This window comes from Natator depressus, chromosome 13, assembly GCF_965152275.1.
Source record: "Natator depressus isolate rNatDep1 chromosome 13, rNatDep2.hap1, whole genome shotgun sequence".
Classification (NCBI taxonomy): Eukaryota; Metazoa; Chordata; order Testudines; family Cheloniidae; genus Natator; species Natator depressus.
The window spans coordinates 8,432,172-8,450,687 of NC_134246.1; the positions used below are offsets into that span (position 1 = coordinate 8,432,172).

General features: G+C 53.5%; 1 protein-coding gene across 1 annotated transcript in view; it reads left to right on the forward strand.

Moving 5' to 3' along the window:
* Positions 1-17,316, forward strand: part of LAMA5 (laminin subunit alpha 5) — a 163,137-nt gene extending 145,821 nt beyond the window's left edge. Inside the window, exons 64-80 of the mRNA XM_074969645.1 lie at positions 167-300; positions 505-667; positions 1,605-1,736; positions 2,545-2,696; positions 3,433-3,565; positions 4,347-4,487; positions 5,318-5,448; positions 5,548-5,715; positions 5,950-6,082; positions 6,918-7,075; positions 7,561-7,750; positions 8,401-8,553; positions 9,689-9,848; positions 10,034-10,164; positions 10,416-10,506; positions 11,816-11,935; positions 14,354-17,316. Coding sequence (XP_074825746.1) covers positions 167-300; positions 505-667; positions 1,605-1,736; positions 2,545-2,696; positions 3,433-3,565; positions 4,347-4,487; positions 5,318-5,448; positions 5,548-5,715; positions 5,950-6,082; positions 6,918-7,075; positions 7,561-7,750; positions 8,401-8,553; positions 9,689-9,848; positions 10,034-10,164; positions 10,416-10,506; positions 11,816-11,935; positions 14,354-14,514 — 2,451 coding nt within the window. The 3' untranslated portion in view covers positions 14,515-17,316. The remainder of the gene's footprint in view (positions 1-166; positions 301-504; positions 668-1,604; positions 1,737-2,544; positions 2,697-3,432; positions 3,566-4,346; positions 4,488-5,317; positions 5,449-5,547; positions 5,716-5,949; positions 6,083-6,917; positions 7,076-7,560; positions 7,751-8,400; positions 8,554-9,688; positions 9,849-10,033; positions 10,165-10,415; positions 10,507-11,815; positions 11,936-14,353) is intronic.
* Positions 17,317-18,516: the final 1,200 nt, after the last annotated feature.

The following is an 18,516-nucleotide window of genomic DNA, read 5'->3' on the forward strand; positions in this document are numbered from 1 at the left end:
ATTTAATACCTAGCATTGTTCGGAGGCATTTGCTTTCTTTGCCTGTTAGTTATTTGGTTCCCCTACGTTAAAGTGAGAGCTGAATGCTCAGGAAGGCAGGATCTGCCCCGCTAGATTAAACTAACCCTAAAAACATGTAGCCGTAGACAGTGACATTCTTCTTCAGCCTCCAGTGACACTGCGCTACCCCAGCTACCGGGGCTGCATCGAGATGGATACGCTGAATGAGGAGGTGGTGAGTCTATACAACTTCCAGCGCACCTTCCACCTGGACACAGCTGCTGACAAACCCTGTGCAAGGTACGAGAACTCACTGCACTACCTTCAGCATGGTGGGAACGTCTCATGTCCCTCCAGAGCTTAGAAGGGTGCCAAGATAGTCACCAGGAAGGGGGTGACTTTCAGTTAAACGTTCGACTGAGTGTGACTGTAGTAATTTTTGTTGAAAGTTCTTCCCCACCCCTAAAAGCCTGTAACCCCTTTTCTTTCTCTCGCCTTGTTCAGGTCCAAATCCACAGGAGATCCCTGGCTGACAGATGGCTCCTACTTCGATGGTACTGGCTACGCAGAAATCAAATTTGAGAGCCAGATCGGCTCGACCAAGCGCTTTGAACAGGAAATTCGTGTGGTCTCTTACAACGGGATTCTCTTCTTCTTGGAGCATCAGGCAGGTCCCCCTCCCGCATTTGTCCCTTTGTTCATCTCTGGGGGGTTCACATACACTGAGTGAGTTGATGGAACGGGGGTGGGCATCTGAATCTTATTATTCTGTCTAAGGCACGAGCCAGTTCACTCTGTGGTCCACGGGGGTTGGTTCAGGAGCCTAGGAGCCCAGAAATGGTGCTAAAAAGACAAAGCCCTTGCTTGAAGGAGTTTGCAGCACTGGCAGACGTGATGTCATAGGACAGGCACTCGGCACAAGAAGGTGCAAAAGCACTGCAAGAGGACGAGGGTTTTCACAGGATTCGGAGCAAGGCAAAGGGCTTTTGGGGAGCCATATGGTCGCAATGTGCTTCAAAAGCCACCGGAGGTTCCAGGCCCAACGCAGCCAGCTGGCAAAGGAGATGTTTTCATTTCAATCATAAAAAAAGCTGCTTTTAGGAGCAGAAAGCCTCTGGGAGCCCTGCCCCGGGAGCATTGAGCCCTGCCGCCCGTCTGTGCGCTGTACTGGACAGACTCCCCTTCTGAAGAGCCAGATTGTGTTTCCTCCTAGCCAGAGGCGGGACTGGCTTTGCCGCTGGGAGGTGGGTGTTGCCAGCCCCGCCTGCCTTTCCGTTCTGTGCTTTGTGGGGACAGGGGTTGCTATGTGACGACAAAGTCCCTGAGATTCTGCTGCAGTTGCACAGTTACCTGCCCAACTCCCCACACACCCAAACGGGTTTTTGGTGCAGACTCTGGCTATGATGGTTTTCTCCCACAAATCCCAGGTGCTGAAAGGGAGGCTGGTCTCAGGATCGGGCCCTGGATCATTCCTTTCCTATCCGCACGGAGTGATGATGGCGCTCTGGTTCCAAACACTGTGATCCCTTGCTGGGGGAACTGTCACCTCAGTGCACCAAGAGACTGAGTTGGTCTTACCCTGAGTTGTCTTACCCTCCCCACAGGGCCAGTTCCTGTGTCTGGCTGTTCGGGATGGAAAGCTGGTGCTTTACTATGACTTCAAGGAAGGCCTTGAGATGGCAGCATCCAGCAGTGACCCCATGTCTCTCACCGTCAGCAGCACCACGAACAAAGCGGTAATTCAGGGCCAGAGATGCTCCACCCCAGGGTTGGTGTTTCCCTGGGCTCCTAGACGAGCGATCTCTGCTTAGGATCTAGAAGTGGTGGGGCCTGGCGGCAGCAGCAGAAGGTGCCTGGCCTGATCCAGCTGGTACCACACCTGGCCCTTTGGAGGAGACCTTCTCAGTTCCATGGTGTCCGCTCACAGCAGAGCCTGCCGCTTGCTTTTCTCCCTCAGCGTTCGCTGATGGTGCAGCGTTGGCCAAGGGGTTGCGTGGGCTGCTCATCCAGCCTCCTTGTGTGAGGACGAGGGATGTAATCACAGGCTCCAGAAGGGGTAAACGTGGTGAAGCTCGGGCTAGGGGATGCCCAAGGCACTGTCTGTCTCGGTGCAGGCACTACCTGCATTTGCAACCTTTGTTGCAGGAAAGGCTGCAGCAGTGCAAAGCAGCTGGGTAGTGCAGCACAGGCTGGCTGTGCTAATCCATCCCCTTAGCAGGCATCTGGGAGCTCTGCTTGCCAGAGATTCTCTGCACCCTCCTGGGGCTGTCTCTCTCCAAGGGACTTGTCCCCGCCTTGCTGGCCAGCGTTTCACTATGGAAATCCAAAGCGTAAGCGTGGCACTTGTAGGCACTGTTTCTCCCATGGCGTGGACGGGGCTCCTGGTACATAGATGCTCGGCGCAGGACAGACCAAGTCCTGCAGGCTCTGGGACGCTGTCCTGGCGCTGTGGGGCTGACTCATTCTCATGCGCTGCTCCACTGGGGATAAACCCGTACCCCGAGGGTGCAGGAGTTTATTTATCATTTTCCTCTTCGACTCCAGATCCAGATTTTCCTCCTCACCATGAGTTCCAAGAAGCGCATCTTAGTGCGGCTGGAGCGACACACCATCTTCATGGTGGAGCATGAGAACTCCCTGGAGAATGCCGTTTCCTACTACCTGGGGGGCATGCCTGTGCTCCTGCTGCCTGAGAGGTGACAGTCCTAGCCTGCCGGGGGAGAGTCATTGAAGGGGGCAGGGTTGCTTTCTGAGGGGAGGAAAAGGTCTTTCTCCTGATTTGCTTCAGCATCCTTCCGTGAAGATTCATGTGATGGGTACCGTAATCTCCCCTGCCCCCTCCCCAGACACATATAACTGCTCAGCCCCACAGCCATTCGTGTGCTAGCCACTATACCTAGGTGACTGCCTGCCCTGTCCGAGCCGTCAAGCCAGTGCTAAACCCAGGGTTGTGAGTTCAATCCTTGAGGGGGCCATTTAGGGATCTGAGGCAAAAAAAATTGGGGATGGTGCCTGCTTTGAGCAGGGGGTTGGACTAGATGATCTCCTGAGGTCCCTTCCAACTCTGATAGTCTATGAGCTCAGAGATTTGTATTCTCCTCCTGTAAATGAGGCAGAAGTCTCTTCCTGGTAATGGACAGGACCAGGGCTCCTTGCAGAGGGGAAGCAGGTTGGGCTCTTAGTTGCATCCTATTTATTTCCAGTGACTTAACTTCCCTGTTGCCCTTTGCACGAGGTCATCCATGGACATCTGGTCACCCTACTTGGAGCTGACACATGCTCCAGGCGCCATATATCTCCCCAGCCCCAGAGTAAAACATTTCCCCTTGGAGCCAGGTCTGTTTGGTCATAGATATCAAGGCCGGAAGGAGCCATTAGTCTGAGCTCCTGCGTGACACAGGCCTGTTAACACAGCCCCTTCCCCCCTTTCAGCTTGAAGGCCATCTTCCCCAAAGGAGGTTCGATCCGGGGCTGCATGAAGGGCCTGAAGGCACTCGGCAAATACGTTGACCTAAAACGCATGAATACAGTTGGAGTGAGCTATGGGTGCACCTCGGACCTCCTCGTAAGTGGGGCACTTCTGTGCTGGATAATTCTCTCCACTGCCCCTAGGGGTCAGGTGCAAGGCAGTCTGCGTCAATGCGTGCTGCCTGACCCTCTGACCCGGTGTCTCCAGGAGGAGATGCAGCCTGCAGCTGTAGAAAGGATCCAAGGGAAACGCTGTGGAGCCGTGATCTCAGAGCCGTGAGCATGATCTCGGAGCTGTCTGCCTCGCGGCATTAAAGGCCCGATTCTCCTCTCGCTTACATTGCCATAAAACAAATACCCCACTGAGCGTTCAGTGCAGAGACCCAGCCCGGAGGCGAGTCAGAGCAGCTCTTTGCAGCTAGTACCAGTGCTGAGTAAACTGTTAGGAAACGCACACCGCCATGTGTGACATACACACATCCCCCCCGTATCTGTGGTACTTGCCTGGCCCCCAGTGTCAGGAACACCACCTCCCAGAATGACGGATGCTATGCAATGGAAGGGTTCCATTGTCAACAGAGCTGTGTCTGCACTGGGGGTTAGGCCGGCATAGCTACGTCGGTGAGCGAGAGAAGATTCTTCGCACCCCTGACCAGCGTAGCCAAGTCAAATAATGTTTACATGTAGACCAGGCCTGAGCACGGCACAGCCGTTACTGTATTTATCCTCACAACCCCCTTGGGAGGTAGGGTAGTGCTGTTATCCCCATTTTACAGAGTGGGAAACTGAGGCACGGATCAACTTGCTGTGGCTGCCTGGCTCACTTGTAAAATGGAGAAACGCCCTGTGATTGCGTTTTCCTTCTCTGCCTCCTGCAGGTGGCCCGCTCGGTTAAATTCCACGGCCATGGCTACCTGACGCTGTCTCTGAAGAACGTGCCCTCGTTGCAGGACTTCTACACAGGCTTCAGCTTCCGAACTAGCCAGAGCAACGGCCTGCTCTACTCCCACAGCACAGCGGTAGGACTGCAGTGCACTTCTGCTGCCCCCCTGCCCCCCATCACAGTGCGGCCTGTGCTTCACCTCGAAGGGGGCTGCACGTTTCTGAGCCCTGAGCCGCTTCTGTTTGAGGCTGTGGTTTGGCTGGCTCTTGCAAGCAGGGTTCATTGAGCAGGGCTGAGGAGGGGAGGGGGACGCTCTTGTGACAACAAAGCCTTCGGCATCCTGCTCACCCCAAAAGCCCCACCCTCAGCCCCAATTGCTGCCTCACCGGAGAGGCGTGACTGTAACAGGAATCCCAGCAGGGAGCAGGTGAGCTCTTGCATGAGTTCAAAGGTCTTTGGCTCGTAGCAACAGCCGAAGCAGGGAGTTCAGAATGGCGGATCATCTGAGCCGTGTCTCCTGGGTGTACGGCAGGAGGTTTCTATTACTCTCTCAAAGAAAGGGAGGAGTTTGCTCCAGTGGTGAGTGAACTGTAAAGGGAAGGGGGTGGGGAAGGGTCTCTGTTTAGAAAAGCAATGTTAGTAGATCCTCTCTTGCCCCTTCCCGGTGCATCTTTGGGAGCCGCAAAATCCTCTCCAATCCCTTAGCATGGAAAGCTGGATTCTGGCACTTCTCCTGGAAATAGATCTCCCCAGGCATGAGGAACCCTCACTTCCCATTCCACCTGGGGCCATGTCTTCCTGACTGGATGGAGGATCCCCCTTGCTGTGACATCACCCTGATAACTCTGAGCCTGGCTGGGTGTCCTGGGAGGGAAGTCACGCCAGGAGGGCAAATGGCCGTTAGTTTCCTTGTAGTCGTTGGGCTATGCCCAGCTCTTGTGCGAGGGGTTATTTTTACCTTTTCAGGAAGGGAATTGTCAGGTGTCTCTGAAGAATGGCCGAGTAGCCGTGACAGTTCTGAAAACCGAACTCACCACAAAACATGCCTACGCGGATGATGCCAGCCACTACGTCGCCATCTACAGCGACGCCACGGGGTACGTTCCGGTAGAGCAGCACTCTCGCCGCTGGTAGGCATTGCCTCGTCACAGGGGGCACCTGGGCCGAGTGAATCACTAGCCATGCTCCCATTGCAGGGTTCGGCTTTACATAGATGACCAGCTCCAAGGGCCCAAGCAAGGGGCCCATCACTACAGGAGGCATAGGCGCCAGGAGGAGCAGATGCTGTTTCAACTGGGCGGTTTGCCAGGGGCCGGCGCGCTTAACAACCTGACGGGCTGCATCGGGAACGTCTTTGTGAAGCGGTGAGTGCGGTGTGCTGCCAGGGTTGGTTAATTTGCCCCTTTGGTCCCTTCCCCTCCCAAATCGATCTGCTCATTTATCCCTTCCCCCAGTCCGTCTGTAACCCTGGTTCCCCCTGCGCCTTCCTGATGTGCTGAGGTGCCTGACGCACCTGGTGTTTGCTCACCTGCTCCGGATGTGCCACCCCGGGGCTCCCCCACAGTAATGGATGGAGACCTGTTTCCTTTGTGCAATAGGAAGTTGGACCCGCAGATGGTTGTGGACCTGCAGCAGAACACAGAGAGCTTCAACGTGACCATGAGCTGCCCATGGGACCGGCAGCCGCAGCAGTTGAGAGCGTCTCTGAAGGAGGACAGGCGGAAACTAAAGGTGTTGGATTCTCTTCCCACTCTTCAGCTCCTCTGCTCCCATCTCCTAGCCAAGCTGTGGACTGGTGGCTTAAGGGTGCAGTCAGTTGATGGCTGGAAATGGGGCAGGGCCGGGGATAAGGAACTTCCCAACTCCTGCCTGCCATTGTAATTTTGGTTGCTGTGGGTGAAACGTGACGCCGTACTCTGAGCTGACATTAACCGCCTGGGTGTGGACAGCAGAGGAGCTGCCTTGGAGCTGCACTCCCCGACCCATTCAGTCCATCTCCGCTCTTCCCTGCTCCTGGCTGTGTCCTCCAGCCCCGGGCACTGCACGCCCCTGGCACTTGGGCTGCATGACAATTGGTGGGGCTCTGCATTCCCAGGATCCCACTCTGCCTTCCCAGACCCCAGTGTGTCCCATGGTCACCCAACGAGGGACACTGGTGTGGGGGACACTTCAATTGGTCTGGGACTGTGCCCTGCAGAATCAGTGCCACTCCGGGATTGGTGATTCTGTGTTCCCCAGGGGCACGCTCCCCAGCTGTGAGTTGGGTGGCAGCAGTTTTAGGAAAGGGAGAGGGGGTAATTTGGGGTCTGCTATGAAGAGGCAGTAGAGAGGCACTCAATGCACCTTTGGGCAAAACAGAAAAAAGCAAACCAGCTCTTCCCTCTGTGAGCCCAGATAATGCTGAGCAGGGGTGGCTTTGGCCTATATGGGCACCAGATACAGTGGTGGCAGGCACAGGGTCGATGCATTGGTCTTGTGTGTGTGGCAGACAGTGCCCAAGTCCTCCACAGTGGAGCCGTAGCTTTTCTTACCCAGACCCTTTCTTTTCCAAATTGTTCTCTTGTAGGTGCCAAGCAAGGCTGCATTGAAAGACCGCAGGCATTACCAGGACAGGACCTGTCAGTTACCCAGGCACCCCAAAGCTGCTAAAGGTGCCTTCCGGTTTGGAGGATCCTCCACGAGCCATGTGGAATTCGATGACATCCCAGCGTCCTTCCGCGAAAGGTGAGTGTGCTGTGTCTGCCCTGTCTCCATACACCCAAACCCTGCTCTACCACCCGTTGCGGAGCAGCATGGGCTGGTGATGAAGACACTGGGCTAGGAGTCAGGAGTTCTGGGGGCTGGCCCTGGGTCTGCCATAGACTCCCTGAAGGGAATCAGTGGCAAGTCACTTTGGCCCAGATTGTTAAAGGTATTTAGGGGCCTAGGCACTTTTGAAAATGGCACTCGACAGTAGCACCCATCTGCATCTTTAGGCACCTAAATCCCTTTAATAATCGGGCCCTTAAACTCTCTGTGCCTCAGTTCTCTTGATAACAGGGATAATTCTTAACCCGCTCTGTGGGGTATGTGAGGGTCGGGAGGCTCCTGGCAATCTCAGTTGGAAGGTGCTGTAGCAGGGGGCATGTTGGTGGTAAGCTTTAGTCGCGGGGGGGGGGCGGGGAGAGGGGACACGACTGTGCCCCTGAACAGCCCCTCTTGTTCTGCAGGTCCCACTTCTCCATGGACGTCAGGCTTAACTCATCCAGTGGGCTGCTGTTCTACGTAGCCAGCAAACTGCAGGGCTCCTTCATGGCCCTCTTCGTCTCCAGTGGCCGCTTCGTGTTCCTGGCAGATCTCAATGGGAATAAACTGAGAATCCGGAGCAAAGACAAGTACCATGACGGCAGGTGGCACACAGTAAGCAGAGGGACAGCTGGGCTGGTACTTGGGAGGGCGAAATGCATGGCACGCAAAGCTCCCTTTTCTAGCCCTAAACTTTTCACATGTTGCCCATTCTGCATCTCAGAGCAGTGCCACGGAGGGGCAGGAATTCCACCCACGATAGGGTGGCCAGCAGGGAACATATTTGTGGCAGCTTCTTTTTCTTGCGTTGTTGAAGCTAATGTTCTTTTTCAGGTGGCAGCTGTTTTGACGCTGCCCACGTGGTTCGAATCCCCACTCGTCTGGCAGAGGTGTGGGGTGTCTGTAGAGAGCAAAGTGGGTGATGGGAGGGGTCATGTTTTCAGATAGTCTCCCTTCCATCGCTGCGATTGGTGGCTATGGTCGTGCACCTCTGACGACCTGATGGGGGTGCTAATCGGAGCCCTTCGGAATCATGGACCCCCATCGATTCTGAGGCCAGAAGGGTTTCATTGCCTGACCATTACATCCTCCAGCATGTCGGAACCTTCCCTCCCTTCCCAAATTTAGTCTGATTCTTCTCCCTCACCAGAGCTGGGTTCTCCAGCTGGACCATGGGCTTAGTAAACCACGTGTATGGGTAGAAACAAGCGATTATTGCTCTGGACCCAGCTTACCACGTGGTGTGTAACTCTTGCTTGTTGCAGGTCTTCTTCGGCAGAGATGGGAGCAGGGCTCAACTGGTCATCGATGGCCTGAGAGCTCAGAACGGCGTGGTGGCTACCGCTGGAGACTTTCTGGTTCAAAGCCCGTTTTATGTGGGGGGAGCTCCTGCTGCGAAAGCCAAGGCTCACGTTCCAGTAAGGACTCCTGGACCCTGGTCACGCCATCCCAGCTCACTGCAGGAAGAGCTTTTATACCGGGTGTCCTCCCTCGTCTGGCAAGGGCAGGGGACCCCTGTTACACACCACTGCCTTCCCAGATGAGTCTGGCTGGCAGCCCTTGGAGTCTCTTGGCTTGTCTCGGCCTCCTCCCACTGCGACCGCATTGTGCAAAGTGGTAAAAGTTACCAGGCAAAAATGAAGCTAATGCAGCTGTGGGGAGAGTTGCCCAGATTCTCATTTGCACCCAGGCCCTGCTGCCCTGCTAGGGGCCGGACGGCAGGCACAGCACACACACCTGGAACCCCCAAACGAGTCCCTGTGCATCCAGATCTCCCACTGAGCCACCCGCACCCAGATTGCCCCACACCTGGATCCCCTCCACACTTGGATCCTGCTGGGCTGAGTCTGTCCACCCACACCCTGGTGTAGAGGGACAGGGCCTCAGGACCCCTTAGCTTAAGTCCCCTCTTCCCTGGCGGAACGGCATAAAGGGGCCTTAGTGCCAAGGAGTACCAGCCCACGTGATGCTCAGGCATCCATGCTGTGCTGTTAGATTTGCCAGCTGCCTTCAGTGCCATGATCACACGCTGCTGAGTTTCCTGGAGACGCTCTCAGGCGCTGATGGAGCTGTTCTCTGGTGGCTTTGTTCCCTGCTCCAAGAGGTTGCAGAGGACAGTAGTGGGCTCTCTGTTCGCATGACTCAGTCTTACCACTGTTCCCTCCCCTCATTCCCCAGGCATAAGGGGCTCTTGGGAGGGCTGGGGCCTGACCAAAGCCAGGGCAGTCAGTAGAAGGGCTTCTCTGAGCATCACTGGGTGCTGGCTCCAGTCCTTAGCCAGGAGACCTGGGCTGTAGGGAATGGCCGACTGCTGTGTTGGGGCGGGGGTCTCTGTCCAGCTGTGGGGTTGTTCCTTTGTCCTGTCAGGGAGCCTAGAGCTGCAGAAGAGGAGGCCGCAATGAAACTAATCCCAGGAGTGGCTGGTGGGTTGGAGGAGGAGCCCTCCAGCCCATTTATTGGCCACATGCGTTTCCCGCCCATGCCCCGTGCCGACAGGTAACAGGCCAGGCCCGCGAGCGCTCTCCAACCCTGGCCCTCTCCCTCTCTCTCCAGGATACTTCTGTCCCCAGCTTTAGCGGCTGCCTGAAGAACTTGAAACTGGATGGGAAACCCCTGGACTCCCCCTCTCGCATCTTTGGAGTGACGCCCTGCTACGAGGGGGCTCTGGAGAGTGGCATCTTCTTTGCTGCAGAGGGTGGATACATGACTTTAGGTATCGGACTAGCTGGCTTGGCCCCGGGCTCCCTGATCCCTTGAGCCCTCACTCCCCATGATATGGCCCGGATGGGTGCTTTCCCAAGGAGCCTGGCCCTTCACCTTGGGAGGCACCCATAGCCTCTTCTTCCAGAATGGCACTGGGCACTCCCCATCCCTGATGGCTCCCGTTTCCCCTTCCAGCCGACTCTGTGGCGATGGGGCAGGACCTGGAGCTGAGACTGGATATACGGCCCCGGAGTGCCTCTGCCTTGATTTTCCACATGGGCACGCAGAGAAAGCACTACCTCACTCTGTATGCAGATGACACAAAGGTACGTCAGCAGGGCGCGGCTGACTGGTGGTGAGTGCTGGGGGCTGGTTGGTGCAGAGTCCCAAGGGCTACAGATGTTCAGAGTGGCCCTTTGGTGCAGGGGGTGAGCCTAGACGCAGCTGATGGAAATCCTGCCCGACCGGCCAGTTCCTCCTGCCCATTTCTAGCTCAGATCCTCTGGTGCTTCCCCCACCCCTCACATTCCACCGTTAAGCCCAAAACCATCTAAACTTGGCTCTGTTGTTTCATTAGGTCACAGTGAAAGCAAACACTGGGGCTGGGGAGTTCTCCACATCGGTGGCCCGTCCATCACTCTGTGATGGCCAGTGGCACAGCATAGCAGGTGAGATGGCAACCAGTAATCAGCCACTATTACTTGTTGGGAGGGATTTTGCATCATCCCACGGGGCCGTAGGAATCTCGGATTTCCCTCTGCTGCCCTCCTGCAGGGTGGACTGCGGTCAAGGCTGCAGGCGCAGCTGGAAAGAGCTGTGTTCAAAACTTGCGACTGCTCCCTGTATTAAGAAATCGGTGGCTTTTTTAAGGCCTCTGACAACCGTTTCCGCTTCGCTAGTGCCTTTTTGTCTGAGGATCTCAAAGCCCTGTACAAACAGTAATTAAGGCTGTTACTGGGAGGGAGGGATTAATTATTTGATATTATTAGCTCCATTTAACAGGTGAGGAAATAATGAGTCACAGCAAGTTCAGTGCTTTGCACCATCACAGAACACATTAATAACAGACTTGAATAGAAGAGAAGCAGGTGTCCGGATTCCCAGCTCCCTGCTCTAACCACTAGCTACACTGCCTGCCTTAGCAGTTAGCACTTATAAACCCTCTCTTTTGTTATGGGGAGTTGCATGAGTCTCCGAATGCCGCAGTGAGACTCCATGGCCCGGGTTTTCAGAGGGGCTCAGATCTGGGGCCAGGTTTCCAGGGATCTCTGCTCCTCTTTAGCACTGTTCTGAGTGGTCAGAAGAGTTCAGCATACCGGGCGACTACAAGGAGCTGAAAATCTGGCCCTGTGTCTTGGTAGCCAGGGAGTGAGGCCGTCCAGAGCCATGTTGGTTCTCAGCTGATGGCACTCTGTGCACAGTCCTGGAGCATCTCTTCTCGGTGCCTCTCCTCTGCCCGTCAGCACGCCAGAGCGGGAGATGAATGTCTCATGAGTCCCGTTGCATTTTGAGCTAAGAACTGCTCTCTGGAGCCTTGGCTGTCTCCTGTAGATAGGCCAGTCGCTCCAAAGGCGGTGTGCCTGCTGGCCGGGGGCAGCACTGTTCTCTGCAGTGCTCTCGGTTCAGTCTCCCCACCTCTCCTGGCTGGCTCGAGTTGCAAGTAGAGCCGGTTGGAGCCTTTTTGGTGGAAATAATGCTTGGCTGGAGGCGGTGTGTTTTGCCGCCATGTATCCATTTCAATGATATTTTTGATGGGAGGGGCTCGCCAGTCACTTCCGCGGGGGGGGGCGCTGACCCTTTTGAGCCAAAATCAGACCTTGCAGCACAATTCGGTGTCGCAAAATCATTTGAAAAGTTTTGGTTTCGTTTGGAACAAAAGCACGTTTCAAACCCTGAAAGCTGCCGCGACGCAGCAGTGCCGCCCTCCGGCCAGCTCTAATGGGGAGATCGCGCCGCTGACTTTGGTTTCTCTCTAAGTCATCAAAGGCAAAAACGTGATCCAGCTGGACGTGGACACAGATCGAAACTACACAGTGGGACCCAGCCAGACTCGCTCAGTGGATACCAAAGAGACGCTCCATCTCGGGGCCGTGCCAGGTGAGTCAGAGGAGCGTGGGAGAGCCGGCGGTGAGTCACTGGGGCTATAGAGTTCCTGCTGTCAGATCTTGGTCCCAAAAGGTCTGAATTTCTCAATGCCCAGGGGCACGTACTCTGTTCCCGCCGTCGCCACGAGGCTGGTCGCTCCCCTACTGCGGTGCACTTAGTTTGAGTTTGTCTGTTAGGCAATCTCCCAAAGAAGTGTCTGGTCCTCATAGAGCACTTGGCTGGGAGCTGCTAACCCCTCAAGCGCTCAGCTTGGGAGGAGGTAGCTATGTCTAGCTGCCCCTGCCCCGTGTTTAAGGCTGCAGGGGTGTATTCGGAGCCCCCACTCTTGGTATTTTGTGGGATTGAAGATTGTTACCCGTAGAGCTCCCAACAGCCTCACGATGAGAGCATGGTGCTTGCTTGGCCCCCAGCTGCTTTGGTTTACTCCGGAGGGAATTCTGCACGAAAAAATTAAAAATTATGTTCACAATATTTTAAAATTCTGCAGATTTTATTGGTCAATAAATAAATGTGGCTCTAGCATGGCAGTGGGGAGCACAGGCCACTGGCTGCATTGAGGTGGGAGATAACCCTGAAGACCCCACCTCCCCCAGGACAGAGGCTGCACCTGACCCTGACACAGAATAAGGGCTGAGCCTGCCCCAGAAACACCCTGGGGCCCTGTCCTTCTGCACCAGGTGCACCAGGGTGTGGGTGGGCAGGCCCAGCCCAGCAGGATCCGGGTGTGGAAGGGGTTAGTGTGGAGGGGATCCAGGTGTGGGGCAATCTGGGTGCGGGTGGCTCAGTGGGAGATCTAGATGCACAGGGGCTCATTTGGTGGTTCCAGGTGCAGGGGCAAGGGGACCCTGCAGGGGATGCAGGTGAAGGTGGTTGGGGCTCGGAGGAGCTTAGTGGGGGGGGGGGGGTCCAGGTGCTGGGGAAGTGAGGCTTGGTGGGGTGGGGGTCCAGGTGCAGCTGGGTGGGGGTCTGGGTGTGGGGGGCTTGTCAGAGGGGCCTAGGTGTAGGGGGGTAGGGCTTGTCAGGGTGCGGGTTTGATGGGCCTGCTTAACGGGGGAGCCCCAGCTGCTGCCGAGGGGATCCCGCATGTTGGGCTCCTGCTTTGCCACATGATTCCCCATCCCCTTTTCTTCTCCATCTCCCTTCCCTATTCCACCCCCACTGCCTCTTCCCCCCACCCCCTTTCCTCAGTTCCCCCACACACCCTTTACCCAGCCTCACTCCTGGCACTCACTGTTTCACAGAATAGAAAATGGGAAGTCTCCCAGCACACAGAAGGGAAGCACAAGTGGCACTAGGACCCAGAAGGCGGCATTCAGCTGCCAAGTCACCGGAGCCAGAGACACAGCCTCCTTCAGCTGGACAGCTCTGGGCTTGCAGAGTGAGGGGGAGCAGTGGCATGTAACCCTGTGTGTGCCCCCCCCCAAGGCCTTGCCTCTGTTTGGAGCGGGGCAGTCCCCCCCAAAACCTGTGCCCATGTTCACCCCTCCCCCTGCTGTCCATCCCCCTCCACCCCACCCGGCTTCCCTTTGCTTCACTGCCGTCTTCTGCGGGGAAACACAGGAAATCTGCGGGGGGCTGTTTCCTGCGGGCGCACAGTCCCGTAGAATCCCCCCAGGAGCATTGGGTTGCAATTAGGCACTGCTCTTGTTGCTGAGAACTTCCTGGGAGGGGACTTTCTGTTGGAGTCTGGGGAATAGCCCCTCTTGACAGCTGTGGTTAATTGGACCCAATTCATTTTAGGCTCCATCCCAATAGAAGCCAGTTAGACTGTGCCAGCAGCCTCTGGCAGTGAAGGTTTACTTCAGGGAAGGGGTGGGGCAGCACAGCTTCCCCCTCACCTTCAGGGTCCTGCCTCAGGTGACACGGGCGTGCATTGATCCAGCACATCCTCTGACTAGACTCTACCCTTCAGGACTTCCACAAAGTCCCTTTCCAGGACCAGCAACCTGCACAGAAGCAGGGCGATGCCACTCACATCAGCAGGCACGAATCTGGGCCCGGACGCTTGTTAATTATTTCATCTTGCTGTGGGGTTGGTTTGCTTTAAGTTCTTTGCTGACCAAGGTTTGTGTTCAGGCTGAATTGGGCCTGCGTCCCACAGCTCCTGCCCCCTTTCTGCATTGCATTGCATGGCATTGCAGCTAGGAGAAGCTGATCATGAAGACCCAGTCTCTGTTCCTCCCCACCCCCACCCCAGAGAGAGCAAACTGTACCTCCCCCCATTACAGAGCCAAACCAGGCTCGCTCGTTGGCATCTCATCTCAGAGGAGATACCACCCACTTCTGTGTGTTGAGCCGGGAGCGAGTCTGTTTCAAGTTGCTACTTGCCAGTGACTGAGCCTAGAGCCCTTCCCTCCTCTTGGTGACAGCACTTCCCTTGCTAACCAGCCCCTTTGTGCCTCTCTGCAGGAACTGCCAGGCTGGGGGATGTTTCGCCGTCCCTGCTGACTCCTCTTCCCCATTACGTCGGCTGCATAAGGAATCTGGTGATAAACCGGAACCCCATTGACCTGCCACAAGCTGGGACTGTTGGGGGCTCAGTTGGCCTTACGGGTTGCCCCGTGATTTAAATAGCGTAAAGCCTGAAGTATGAAAAGCTGCACTATCCGCCAGGTGCCTTGCTGGGACTAGACACTGAGCCTGCGCTCTCTTGTAGCCTTGACTAACAGCTGCCAGAGACACATGAGCTCCAGCAACTACGGTGAAGCCATGGAGGTCCAAACCCAGAGAGGGGCCAAGCCTGCAGCTCCCCACTCTCTCTGTTGTCATCTTTTTATCTTCGATTGGTTTTGATTATTTGTGCCTCTAAGGATGCAGCCCTCCGTAAACCCCATCTCCAGCACGTAAGTGTTAGAGACAAACCCCTGTTGTCTATGAACCATGGCTCTTGCTGCTTAGAACAGCAGTGTAGAAGGAGAATGAGTAGAGTGCACAGCAGCTGTACATCACACCCAAACCCCCACCTCTGTTCACGTCACCTGACGCTTACGGGGCTTCCCTGCTGTGGGGGTGGGCTGGAGAGTTTAAGTTACAAACTCTCTTGTCAGAGGAATAAGAACAGCCTTTGCTAAACCTGGCTCTCAGCATAGTAGTTGGGCATGCTGTTACTACTGTCTCTTCACTGGAGTAAGGCCATTGGGATATGCTTCAAGAAAACACCCCTGAGAACTGGAAGTACACCAGTGTGTGTTGCCAACTTCAAACAGATAATGAACAATACAAAGATTTCTTTAGAGATAAGTATGAACAAGCTAAAGCTGACAGGTGTTCAACCCGTAGTCACAGAGCATTATAAAACTCCTGGATCAAAGGCAAAACAGTCTTCTCATTCGAGGAAGAGAATCTTATGGTGTCCCAAAGTTTAAGAAGAGAATCAAGATTTGTATGCACACAGCCAGGGGAGGAGGAAACAGTGAGCTACTTCCACCCTCTCTGGCTCTGGACGTGATCCTGCAAAGTCCTGATGGCTATCAAATCTCTTTGCCTTCCGTCGGCGTGGAGGGCACACAGCACCTTGCAGGATCAAGTCTTCTGTGTGCAACTCTGAAAACTCCTCACTTGCCCCCAACCAAACCCCACCCTGCTCCTCTTCATCTGCTCCCTTGAGAGGGGTCAGTAGCGGTGCAGCCCCTGTGGTCTTCACAGGATCCAGAGGGTAAGCGTAACATGAACATATGGGGATCTAAGGGGATTTAAGGCCTTGTAGTGCTAAGATTGCGCCTAGGCATACCATCAGAAGAGACAAAATAAATACATTTTCGGTACTCCCTGTTTTCCTACAGAGTTCAACAATTTCTGGGTTTGCTTTGGATTGGCTTGTTTGAATCTAATTGCTTGACAGTCTACAACTAAGTTAGGAATTCTGCTTAGGGGTTGGCTCATCTTTGCAAGTACAAGCTGTCTCTCTACATTTGTGAATAACACTGCCAAAATACCTACATGATAAAGCAATTGTCCTTTAAGGTGAGATGGGGGGGATGTCAGTCCCCCCTGTGCTATAATTAATTAGCTGCTTCCCAGCCTGACAGGGTAGGGCTAAGGGGTGAGCTGATGCTTTAATGCACGCTTGTGCCTTTTAGAAGAACAGAGAACTCAGTCTGAGGAAGGAGCAGGCCTGTAGACAGACAGACTGGGGTGGAAGGGAGCAGCGGATAGGCTTTGGCCATGCAGCTGAGAAGGGCTCTGTGTGTTTGGTAGGAAATGCAGTGAGGCTGAATGCTATGATTTGGCTGGTACCACGGATCCTGCAGAGCTTGACAGCTGAGGACCTTACAAAAAGGTACACGAGTAGATTGTGATGCTAGCTTGTTTTACAGTGAATTAAATACTTGAGCAGACAATAGAGGCTATAGGACACTTTTCTGAGCCCAAGAGACAGAAAGGCCTGAAGCCATCAACCACTGTCTGACCAATCAATGCTTCTTACAGTTAGAGGCTGTTGGCGGGTTGTTCTGAATCATGTGGTTTGGCCAAGTGAAAACACAACCGTGAGCCCTTCCAAGGTTAACAAGTCGATCTAAAGAGTTCCAGCAAACAAAAGGTTATGAAAGATGTGGTGTTCATGCCCATTCCACAACACCTCTTCCTGCCCCTCTGGACATTAGCCAGCAAGGAGGAGCTCAGAGGGAGCTAGAGCCTGCCCAACAGATACCACTGAGGGAAAAAAAATCTCTGGCCATAATGTGTGCACGCACCTAATCTCTCCCCCTGGGATATGCACATTGCCTCTATAGCAAAACATCTCTGTGTGTTTAGCTTGCTGCAGCGTTCTGAGTGCTGCCTGGGATTTCAGGAGGAAAACCCACCTCACGCTAGTTGAAAGGAAGATGTCAGGTTTGAGAATCTCTGATTTTGGGGAAGAAGGGAAGCCCCAGGGATATGATATTCCTAGAAACTTCTAACCCTGTCCCCCAGTGAAGACCTGTTGTATGACAACATTGTGTTTATTTCAGAAAAAAAGATTGGTCATAACCCTGCCAAGCTTTGCTGTATTTGTTACTTTGCCCTCTGATGCTTCTCACCTGTGGCATCTTTATTTCTAACGTCCACTGTAGTGCAGCTTTCATTTAAAAACAAAACCATTTTTCCCCACTCCACCTATAGTTCACTTATATACGTCATATATATTTGTGTGTATATATCTAGTCACATGGGGACAAAATCTTGTTTCTGAAATGGATTTATAACTTATATCTATGATTTTTTATGATGGGTAAATATTGTAAAATGGGCTTTTAACATGTCTTTATTATCTTTCAACAAATATAATTATGACCCATTTTTAAATTGTAGTATTAAAGATGGTCTTTGTAAATCACTGGTACATATTTTTGAGTCAAATAAAAGTTTGTTATCTACTCTGTTTGAAGAGGAAGGATGAGATTTAAGCAGCAGCTGGATTCTTTTGAAGGGATTAGTCAGCAGGTGAAACAATCCTGTTGGTCTCACTAACCTAGAAGTAGGTGACTGCTGTGCTGTGGCATTTGTGCGACACTTGAGGTAGCAGTCCCCAACTTAGACCCTGAATCAAGTTAGCTCCTAGGAAGACTCGTTAGTTGCTAAAACAGATCAGCAACCTTTGGCACACAGCCCATCAGGGAAATCCACTGGCTGGCTGGGATGGTTTATTTACCTGTAGCGGCCACAGGTTTGCCCAATTGCAGCTGCCAATGGGGGCTGTAGGAAACAGCAGCCAAATATCCCACAGCTATTTGACATCTTTGTTTTCTTCTAGGTCATTGATAAACTATCAATCCCCCAATTTTTGTGTAATCTACAATGAAGAGAACAAGTTACCAAGCAATCCAGTTGCTCTGGGTACAAAGAATATAGGCCACACAGACACTCTCTCCTAGAAAGCAGTCATCCTGAGAAACAGGTGGTGGGGCATGGTGGATAAACAAGCTCCCACTGTGCTGCAGAAACAGGAAATCTCAACTAGGAATACAGAGGTTATGTTACCTCTATATTTGGCAGAAATATGAGCACCAGAACTGAGCACAGTACTTGAAGGATGTAAATAAATAATTCTCCTAGCTCTTCTCACAACCCTCCCCAATTTAAGGATTAAAATAATTGCTGAATAGGCTCAAGGAGCTCACTCTATTTAGCTTAATTAAGCAAAGGTTAAGGGGTGATTTCAAGTACTTACATGGGGACCAAATATTTAATAATGGGCTCTTCAGCCTAGCAGAGAAGGGTATAACACGGAGCTAGACAAATTCAGGCTCGTAAGTTGAATGGTAATTTACTACAGGGCATGATCACTTTTTAATCGAGATTTGATTTTCTCCCCTAAAAGCTCTGCTCTAAGATTTTTGGGGATGTTCTCTGGCCTGTGCAATGCAAGCCGTCAGACAAGATGATCACAATGCTCCCTCCCTTCAGGCCTGGGAATCAGAGAACCATGGCTCCTGCCAGGTGCTGTAATTTTGGACATACTTGCTGTAACCATGAGTTGTCTGTCTTTTAAACATACAGGGGAATTTTTCGAAGGCAACATGGGTATCATTTGGTGCCTTTGAAGATTCCCCCCTCCCCAAGCCCTATTCCAATCCAGAAGATTAGATGAG